Source organism: Theobroma cacao, chromosome 5 (genome assembly GCF_053813885.1).
Source record: "Theobroma cacao isolate CCN51 chromosome 5, ASM5381388v1, whole genome shotgun sequence".
Classification (NCBI taxonomy): Eukaryota; Viridiplantae; Streptophyta; class Magnoliopsida; order Malvales; family Malvaceae; genus Theobroma; species Theobroma cacao.
The window spans coordinates 8,753,428-8,764,544 of NC_142643.1; the positions used below are offsets into that span (position 1 = coordinate 8,753,428).

The following is an 11,117-nucleotide window of genomic DNA, read 5'->3' on the forward strand; positions in this document are numbered from 1 at the left end:
GGTGAGAAATACGCGATTTTTTGCAATTCCCTTATTTATACGATGAATTTGTGCTTAATATCTCGTGAATGAGATCGTTTATAAACTTGCGTATTAACATCAATATTGCTTGATTTTATGGAAGCGTGCATGTTTATGTTGAATTGATTTGAGCAAGCTGTTACATGATTTTGACGATAAAAATCTTTTACTTGCACTGGTTTTTATTATATTGCTTGAAGCAATTATTTTGTAACACAACTTTTGAGTTTACATATAAGGCACAAATACCCCATTGATTTTAAAGCGTTTACATATATTCTCATGTTTTTAATATTCAAATCTTCTGTCCTTAGCTTGTTTCCCCTCTACGTCCTGCTTACGGAGTCGATGATCACTGAGTCTGTGAGACTCACCCCCTTATCTTCCTTTTGCAAATAAGTAATCAGCTCAAGTATATAGCTCAGCACATCAAGACTTACTGCAACGTAGGTAATGGCATCTCTTAGACTTCCACTCCAAGTCGCTCCGCTACATAGGGGTCGTATTGTGTAAAATAGTTAGACTTATAAAAATTATTAGTCTATCGAAAATGTGTTTACTAAAACTTTGAGGTTGTGTAATGAATACAACATGTGATGTTGAAATTACCTTTGGAGTTTACTAGGTCTGGTTATTGATACTCAATTGTTACTTCTTAAATAAAGTTGTTTATCTAGTTTAAGTAAGTGAAAATGATTGTTTCAAGTGAAATGCTATGACGAAACCCTAGTTGAATTTCATATGCATTAGAATGTTCGGTTTAATTGACAGGAATCTCAACTAAGGCTTGTTCGGGATTTGACGGGTTCACTCGCAAGTCTCGGACGTCGATAACGATCGGGGAGAAGGTCGTTACAACATTTTTCGAGGGTTGGCAACCCTCAGCCACATTTGCAAGGTAAAACACCTATTTTTAAGCGCTTTCAACACATTTTTAATCCAAAATTCCATTTTTATGATTCTAAAGCTTAGATTTGGGTTTTTATGGAAAAAGATGACATCTTTAGCTTTTAAATCTTTTGGCTTTGGACTTTCATAACTTAAATAGTTATGCTATTGCTCAATTCTACTAGTGATTTAATTTTAAATTTTTTATGATTTGCTTAAGCATCTAAGCTCACCTAAGGTAAGGATGGAAGATTTATGGGTTTCTAAGCATGGGTTTTAGCTAGAAAATTAGTTTAGCCAAAGTCGAGTACTTTCAAAAGTACCTAGAATGATTATTACGAAATTCTTATTCTAAGAAATGATCTTGATGATTGTTGTATGATAGGAACACTTGAAAACTCCATGATAATGCTAAAAAGGAGTTGTGATTGGAACTAGGAATCGACTCTCCAATTAGGTGAGTGGATACACCACTTTCAAATTATTTTGATATGTAAAGCTAATATGATTTCAATGAAAAGGATTATTTATGCATGTTGAAATTCTATCTCTAAAACTGGTTATCAAAAGATTTGAGATTCTAAAATGAAAATGATTTTCTAAAAAAATAACTTGATAATGATTGTGATGTGATTAACTCAATGGATTTTTTGAAATGTTTATGAATCTACTATGTATGTAAATACTCTACTATGTATTAGTTTTCAACAAAGGGGGACAAGCACCTTATGTTTGAAGTCCACTCGATTACTCTGATCTTTAGACTAGTGCGGGTACGAGATATTGTATGCCTATTTATTGATGCTATAATATGCATGTTGGTATGATGAATGCCATAAGATTATGTATACGATGTAAATTCCATATACCATATAAGATGATCAAGTATGCATGATGTATACTATAAGATTGTGTATATGATGTAAATTCCATATACCATATAATGTGATTAAGTATGCATGATTAATGCCATGAGAATATGAATATGATGTATATTCCATATATTGTTGGCTCCATTAGCTTTTTGATGATAATAAAACATTTTCATTCATTTGTGTCTAATACCTTTACTTGAGTGTGCAGGAAAATTAATGTATGAAATTAATAAATCGATCTTTCAAAGTGTATATCAAAAGAAAAGGGAGATAAAAATAATAAGACATGACTACTTAACAAGGAGGAAGCTTAGTGGTGAAACAAGAAAGAATGTTGGTTGACTAAGTTTCAAATTGGAGGAATGGTAGGCTAAAGAGTTTGAGAAACATAACCAACTTAGTCGACCAAGTCAGTCGAGTAAATGCTCTGCTAGAATCTGCAACTTGAAACAAAACCAACTAAGTCGACCAAGTTAGTCGACTAAGAGCTCTCTGTCTGCAAATTGAACCAGAGCACAACAAGACAGATTAACGACTAGAACTCATTCTCAACTATTTCCAACGGACATAAAACTACCAAACTTCCATCAGAGTTGCATCTCCAAGTATAAAAGGGTCTTCCAACAATTAGAAACAAGTTCTTGGAAGTTTTGAAGAGATTTGAGTCATTAAGAGCTGAAAAACCAAAAAATTTTCTCTTCACCTCACTGCACTTAAACGCCCATCCTTTGTATTTGTACTCTACACTCAACCTTGTACCTAGATCAACTTGTGATCATAGGTACTTTTTTTTACTTTTTTTCTTGTATTCTTAGAGTGAGAGAGTCACTCTAAGTGATTGTTTCAAGCTAGGTTTGCTTGAATGTGTTAAGGTTCTAACTTAGCCTTGAAAAGTTAGTTGTTGGGTTTTGGTTGATCCCTTGAAAAAGCATTGTTGTAGGTTGTGGTTGAGCCTTTGAAAAACCACTTTGAGTTTTGGTTGAGCTCATGAAAAACCATTGTGAAAAGTTGTGGTTGAGCTTTTGAAAAACCACTTTGGGTTATAGTTAAGCCCGAGAAAAACTAGTGTAAAAGGTTTTGGCTGAGCCTTGTCAAAGTCATTGTAAAGCTTGGTGAAAGCTTGAGAATTTCACTAGTTCTTAGTGGATTGTTTGAAAAATCCTTGGTTGGATAATCAAGGTAGTGGATGTAGGTTTTGGACCTAACCACTCTAAATTGTGCTGTCTTGTTTACTCTGTTTTTGTTGTATTTTCATTCCTTCATTTGTCTTGCCTTTGTCTATACTTAGAGATAATTTTTGAAAGAGCCAAATTGTGCTATGCACCCCCCCTCTAGCACATATTGTTGGGACCAACATATACTACATAAGATGATTAAGTTTGCATGATTAATGCCATGAGAATATGTATATGATGTATATTCCATATACTACATAAGGTGATTAAGCATGCATAAATGCCATGAGATTATGTATATGATGTAAATTTCATATATCTTATGAGATGAGTAAGCATGTATGTGAAGGACATTCCACATACCACATGTTACGAGTATGAGAACTCAAATAGTGCAATTGATACCACTCTCACAGGGTGCAAGTGACGACTTCACTCCTATTATGCATCATAAAATGCCCAAGGTGCAATAGGGATATACGTTGCTAGACCAAGATGCAACAGGCATGTACATTGCCAGCCCAAGGTTGATGAGGGTCAAACCATCACAATGTATGAGTTTTAATGTTAATAAAATGATTATGGTTGTTATGTTTATGGTATGTTGTATGTTGAGTTCATTTGAGTAATGTTTATGGTTTATACCTTATGACAGCATGAGAATGGTGCTTAGTAAGAAGAATTGAGCCCTAAAGGTAGTTCCTAAGATGTAAAAGGACTTAAGGAATTGTAAAAATATTAAAATTGTTCAGAAACTTGGTCTTTGTGTTCAAAGTATCGATACATATGGAGCACGTATCAATACATTCTAAACAGATTGTCGTAAGAGATTTTTTGTGTAAAATGTATCAATACATTTTACCAATGTATTGATAGATGCTTGAAAGTATCGATACATTCAATAAGGTACTGATAGATATGGTACAGAAAAAGATGTTTAAGTGAATTTGATGAGGATTTTAAAGGTAAAGGATTTCTAAAGGTTTATATAAGTTTGTTTTCAAACAAAAGGTATTTAAATGAGTTTAAATGACATGTATAATGAATTTTATGATTCGAAAGTTAGGAACAACATGAGTTATAAATGCATGGTTATGAAATACTCTTATCCCCTAGCTTGCCCCCTTCCCGTATCCACTCACGGAGTCTTTGTGACTCACACGTTATTTTTCTCATTTATTTTATTGCATATCAATGATACCATCTGATAGCAGCCAATGTCGCTGATACTAGTGTCCGGTCTTCATTCCCTGGTAGGTGTCTAGCAACCATTTGGTGCCTAAGGGTCGGTCATGTTCAGTTGACGAGTCGGTCTTTACTTTATGTTATGTTTACAGACTATGGACATGTTTACATTAATATAGCCAATATTTGCGCACCTTATACGAATAATGTTATGTATGAGATCATGACGATGGCTCGAGAGCCTATACGAACACCCGATGATGCTGATAATGTTTAATGTTTATATTATTGTGTACTATGATAGTAACACTTGTTAATACACATATAGATGTATTAAGTTGAGCTTACACAATTAAGTTGAGAAGTTCCTTTATTGTGTAATAAGTCTTAAGAATGTATGAATTACGATTATGTACTTTAATGGATGTGATATGATGCTTCCGCATGAGATGATGAATGTTTGATGATGTTATGATAAAAGGCTTGCTTGGGCCTAATGGGTTATGCTCGTTTGGGTCCATGCACCGGTCACAATCTCTACCGGAAACGGGATGTGACATTTTGTGATAGTGATTAGATTGGTAATTTGGAGGACTCTCGAAGTACAAAAGGTTTTTCTTTCTTTATTGGAAGCGGCATATTCACATGGTGTTGCAAGAAACAAGATGTGGTTGCACAATCATCCACTAAAGCCGAGTATATAGCTGCTACCATGGCTATTAATCATGCCATATAGCTAAGGAAGATGCTCAGTGATCTTGGGTTTGAGCAAGACAAAGGGACTACACTTTGTATTGATAATCAGTCGGCAATTGCAATTGCTGAAAACCTCGTTCATCATGGCCAAATGAAACATATAAGGGTAAAGTACCATGCTATAAGAGATGTCATTAAGGAAGCTGATATTTCATATGAATACTGCTCTTCAAAGGACCAATTGGTAGATATTTTCACTAAGAGTCTAAGCAAAGATCAATTTATGATGCCGAGAAAGAAACTGGGAGTGATTAACCTCAATCTCAAAGAGTTGTGTTGAAGTTGAGGTCAAGCTGTTGTGGTTTTAGAGTTGGTGCCATATATCCTTTCATAATCAACGTCGAGGTTGAAGACAAGCTGAGCACATGAAGGACACGTGAAGTTTAACTACAGCTGACTAATTATTTTACAACTTAATTCTTTAGTTAATGTATGGTCTTTTATTTTTCTCTAAGACGTTGATCTAGTGTTCACGCATCAGTTTTTGTTTCCCCACTATATCTCTAGTTTGTGTTAGTTTCTGGCCACTACGTTTGTGGTACCAAATAGGAGGTTGCAACATGACTTTGTTGGCCACTATGTTTAATTTTTCTTTCCTATAACGTATAAACATTAGTAATGCAATTAATGAAGTATTATTCCTTTCTAGCTGCAATATACGACTTATTTTTCATAAAAACTAACAGTAGCCTTGAGTCTCAAGCTTATTAAACTCGCACAGAAGAAGTCTTTCTTTGAGTTGTCCAAGTATACCTTTCTTTTAAATATCAAATTTAGCAGGAATGTATTATTTACTATTGTCTGAACCCCTGCCCGTAACTCTCATCAAGTAAGAAGTTTATCCCGTTAAAATATATCTCAACACAACTAAAAAGATTGCAATGTTTAAATCAAATTCAGATAGTTAAAAATTTGTTTTTGACAAAAAAACAAGAGCTTACAGGGTGTGAGATGTTATTGTAAAAGAAAAACAAATTTGCCGTGAACTTGGTAACCAGTTGTCAACAGATATTACAGTATTCCTTCCCAATAATATAAGTAGAGACACTAAAAAATAACTTAAAGTAGGAAGATAAGGACTGATTTTGAGGGTCGACAATTACAAAAGTCCCTTTCTAACACGCCATTATCATTAGGTAGAGAGCCAGTGTTGAGTGAAAAGGACGACCACTAAAATTCCATGTGGGAGTCGAACACATCCCTAACATACCAACACAAAATTCTCAATAATTCAAGGCTAGTACCTTTCTAATTCTTCCACATTGTCTATTACTATTTTCTAGAAATCAATCGAGAGTTAATTCCCATGTTATTTAAAAACCCCTTTCTTTGTTTATGTGAAAAGTGAAAACAGGCTTGATCTCTCGATTCTAACAATTTCAGTTAAAATATTTTATCCAACTTAAGTGACACTTTTTTCTTCTATTAAATGCTAAATTGTAGTACATGTCTAACGCTCTTCCTAGTAACATTAGGTGAAGATTGAACCTTTTCCTATGTGAAGACCAGTCACCACAACCGTTTGATGTGGGGCCAATACACAGAAAGTTAGGAACACAGTTTCGTCCCATTCAATGACTATTTTCGTTTCTTTACTTCATGTTTGTTAGGTGATGACCATTTTTTAATGGATTTTTAATTAATTTTTTCTCATAAAAAAGACTGAATTGCGTTTGGCATTGGGCCATTGGTGGTGTACGAAAATTTCGAACAAATTTGTCTACCCCTCAATGAAAAAGAATACCATAATTCTATTTTACACACCATACTTTGGGTTAAATCAATTATCCCAACAAAAAAAATGAATGAGTTAAAACAAATGAAAAACATTGAATTCTGATAAATGACATATGACATACAACAAATAAGACGGCTTCAACCCATCCTTTTCTTGCTTCTTATCTATTCTATGTCAACCACAACTTGATTTAGGCCACCCGTTTTAGAACGGCGCACTACCTTAATTGATGACTATATTGATTTCTACACTTGATTTGGATGGTCAAGTTTAATTAATATACCTTTAAAACAATTTGGTGAATGAAATAATTTTCAGAAACAAAACCAAAAATTAAAAAAATATATATCCGAGGTTGAAGATGTACATAGAGCCATTCATAAAAAAATATTAATAAATTGAGGTTGAAAATATGCCCTGTCCTTAAGAAAAATAAATTTTAAAGATCCAATAATGAAAAATAAATGAAAGGAAAGAGTAAAAGACAAGCAAGCAATATTTGAAAAAGAAAAAAGACAAGTCATTTCTAAATGAAATTGACAGCACAACCTCCACTAATTGCTCAATTACTAGTTATTGAAAAATAATTATTATTAATCACACAATATTTCAGAAAATTAAAAATCTCTACAACTTGTTCACATATATTAATTGCAAATTTTGCTATCTGTCTCTCTTATCATTTTTTTCTCCATTTATTCTATAGCAAAATGTACAATTTCCTCCCCTTATAAAAAAATACTAACGGCGTCAAATAAAAAAAAAAGCGAGAAAGAAAGAGAAAGTAAGATAAAAGATAAACAAACGATATACTTAACGGCGTTAGTTTCTTCTGCTTCGTCTTCCTCCTCCTGCTGCCTCGGTCTTCACACACTAACGCTGCATCTACTCACCAACTGCAACTTGATAGCGTTTTCTCCGACAATAACGCCGTTACTTTTGCTCCCGAAAGTAATATACGCCGGACATCTAACGTAAAGATGATATCTCCCTGAAACGAAAGTTCCAACTTTCCATCTCACCCTTCCATCAATCTTGATCATCAGGAAAACAGACCCGGCAGCCTGTTCGGAATTCAAAGCCATGAAAAAGTCCGGAGCAATAGGGACCATGTTTCCGAAGATGAAAGGCGACCAGACATTGACCTCCTTGTGACCCTGGTAAGTTGGAGGGATTGCTGTTCGGAGGGTGATTTGTTGGTTCCTGTAAGTGGCATAGATGTCGAGCCTGTCGTAGTAAATCCCTATTTTGTCATTCGGGTTTCGAGAAGATACGGTGACTTGGAAATTGGAAGTGAGGAAATTCGGGGTCGAGGCGTTGAAAGCGAAGACGGTGGTGTCCTGGAGGATGAACTTGGGCTTGCTGGGGCGAAGGATAGCCCAAATGAGAAGGATCGTGATGAGAACAATCAGGTTGAAGATGAGAATGCAGGCGATGATCCTCTTGAAGAGTTTCCGGCGGCTTTTGCCATGGTTGCCACAATCCTTGGCCGACATGGCAGATAGAAGTGGGAGTGAAAAATGAAGTTTGGGAGAGAGTTAGGGGAAGAAAAAGGATTGGGTGGTTTGATTTTAATGCGTGAAAATGGGATTTTAGAGAAGGAAAGAGGAAGAGGAAGAAGAAAAAAGAGAGTGAGGGACCTCTCTACTTTTGTTTGTGTAATGAAATGAGCGTGTGTTGGGTGCTTGTGTTTATATAAAAAGTGATGGCTTATTCTGATTAGTAGTAGTAGTATTATTTGTTTTTGGTTTTTGTGAGTAGTGGAAGAGAAATGATTGTATTTATACTATAGCACTATTGTAGTGTACTTAAGCAGGTGCTACCAAAAAGTGTTAATTTCTTCTTATAAAGAAACAACGGGTCAAATTTAAGATATCTGCCCCAATAGTATTTTTATTTCTTTTTATCTGTTTGTATCATGATAAAGTAATAATTAATCTCAAATATTTAGAATAATTACACAGAAATTTTATCAGGAAAATTAGTTAACGGCACGATCAATATGAATTCGATTTCGTTAAAAGTGGTATAGGAAAATATAATTATAAAGACGTGTGGATGGCGATATAAAAGTTGTATGTGCAAAACCATGTTATTTTACTTGAACAACCTTGCCAAACTACTAAGCAAGAGGCCAATTACATTTACCTACCGTTGTGTGATGGCGAAAAGTGATTGAATTGATTTTCATTAGATGGACAACTACGCGATACTATGGCCTTTTTTTTAAAAAAAAAGATACATCTCATATGATTTGTCTCCATACTTTGTCTTATCCTTCTTTGATAGTATTTCACTTTCTATTTTCTTTGCTATTTCAATTTGCCAAGAGCATTTTTCATGCTTATAACTAAATTTTCTTACTCTTTTTTTTTTATTTTCATTAATGATGAAATATCAAGCCAATTAAAAAGCAATTAACTAAATATATTTATGTATAACAATTTACTCTAATGAATAATCAAATATTTTGAGTTTGATGAAAAGGAAAAAGTTGCTGCGATGACTTAGTAAGAAATTCTATAAAGACTTGATAACCCTTGGCTGTGGAACGCCAAGTCAAGAAAGGAAAGCTCACCTTTTCGTTAATCAAACTTAGAAAGCCAAAAAGGCGAGAGAAAAGATTAAACAAAACCAATAATAAAGTAAAGTTTAAGTCACTGGGGATTTCCATATGTTGAGAAAAGATTAATGCCTTTAATGCATTATTGAGCTTGGCTTTATATCAACAATCATTAATCAAACGAGTTGCAAGTAAAATAATAGCAGGTGCTTTGATCACCGGAGGATGTGATTAATTTGGATTGGGTAGAGAAAATCCGAGCGACACGTTTCCATTGGATTCCTAGACCCACTTATCATGACAGGGAAGCTTCCAGCTCGGCTACCGACTTTTTCTTTGGGGGGTTCCAGAATATACCCAATTTTTCTCTCTCTCCCTTCCACCCAAAGGCCGAAAGCCTAACGTGATGGGAAGGGGAAAGGAATCAAAGCTCCATAGAGAGAGAAACATTAGTGAGTTGATAGTTTGATCGTCCAACTACTCATGTGCAATATAAATGTTCATGATATTAGTATTTATTATTTTCAGTATTATTTGTTTCTCATTGAACAATCAACATATTGGACAAAATAAACTACTCTTCATTGTATAGGTCATTAACTAAGGCTACCACCAAAAAGAAAAATTCCGACTTGGGTCTCGAAAGTTCTCACACTTTGTCTTCCTCTATCTCTCTTTCTATGAATTAATGGTTTAAAAGTGCCATTACCTTTAAGACAATCGAAATTTTCTTTCAATATTCATTCAGTTTTTCGGGGGCCACTGCTCGGTTGTTGGGAGAAGGCTAATACTACATTAGAGTTTGAAGATGGGGTATCACTTTTTCTTTATGTAGCTACTTAAATCGGCTTGTGTGACCAAAACAATCCACCCTTTATTCCTTTCTCTAACAACTTGTTCAATACAAGTTTTTAGTTTAATTACCCAAAAAATGTATCCAAATAAGTTTGATGGCGCCTACTATGGTTTTGGGGCTACCTATTTCCATGTCAACTTTAGATTAATGATCAGTAGCAATTAGATGTGAAAATAAGAAGAAAAGCATCCTATGTATAAATTACTCCTAGGCCAAACTTTATCTTGTGGTTAAAGAATTCCGGAATCGATCAGTGAAGTAATACAAGTAATAATTTAAAATTGACTTGAGTTTGTTTGGTCTGTTGGGAATAAACAAACTTAGGTCTCACTACTAACGCGCAATTCTGCCATTCCCTGACGAAGCCTACACCAATTAGCTGCCGCAGCTAATCAAAACTATGAGCTTTGGTCTTTTTACTAGATATTACTAGTTCTAACACTTGAGCTATAGATTGAACAAAAGTTTTTGCTTCATGGAAAGAGAAAGGAAAAAAAAATCGATTTCATGGGTGACACCACCACCAAATATGATAAATCAAAAGCACCTAACATTTATTTTAGTTTTAGGTATCAGAGGATACAACAAAATTTTCCCAGATCTTGATATCCTTCATAATGTGTAGCAAGAAAGAGCTTATAATCTCTTTCTCAAGCTAAATTATTGTTTGTTTCTTGACATTTCACCAACCAAGCATGCTGATTTTTATGTAATACCACAAATGCCAGTGTAGTGCAATTAGTAAATTACAATTCCAACTGGACAAGCTTATCCCTCCAAGTCTAGGGTAGGTGGCCAGCCAATTAAGAGTAGCTATCTCTCTTTGAACGAAAGTCAACAAAATTAATGTTGCTTGGAAATTACACAATGGCCCCCCTGTGAAGAGGATCTAAATTTTCTTTCATTTTTAAGAAATCCCTTCTCTCTTTCCATGGAAAATTTGTGTTCATAGTGAAGAATGTGTGTAACCAAAATAAACCTCCATTAAAAATTAAAACAAAAAGAATACGAATATTTGATTTATTAATTAGTATATAATTTTCTTACTTAAAATAATATA

The 11,117-nt window shown here is 34.3% G+C and overlaps 1 protein-coding gene across 1 annotated transcript; it reads right to left on the reverse strand.

Annotated features, from left to right (window-relative positions):
- Positions 1 to 7,211: 7,211 nt before the first annotated feature.
- Positions 7,212 to 8,386, reverse strand: LOC18598383 (NDR1/HIN1-like protein 1). Its single transcript, XM_018122166.2, has one exon. It carries the CDS (start codon positions 8,132 to 8,134, stop codon positions 7,505 to 7,507), a length of 630 nt encoding a protein of 209 aa, XP_017977655.1. The 5' UTR covers positions 8,135 to 8,386; the 3' UTR covers positions 7,212 to 7,504.
- Positions 8,387 to 11,117: the final 2,731 nt, after the last annotated feature.

Coding starts and splice junctions, on each gene's coding strand:
- LOC18598383 (XM_018122166.2), bottom strand. CDS start 8,134: ATGTCGGCCAAGGATTGTGGCAACCATGGCAAAAGCCGCCGGAAACTC.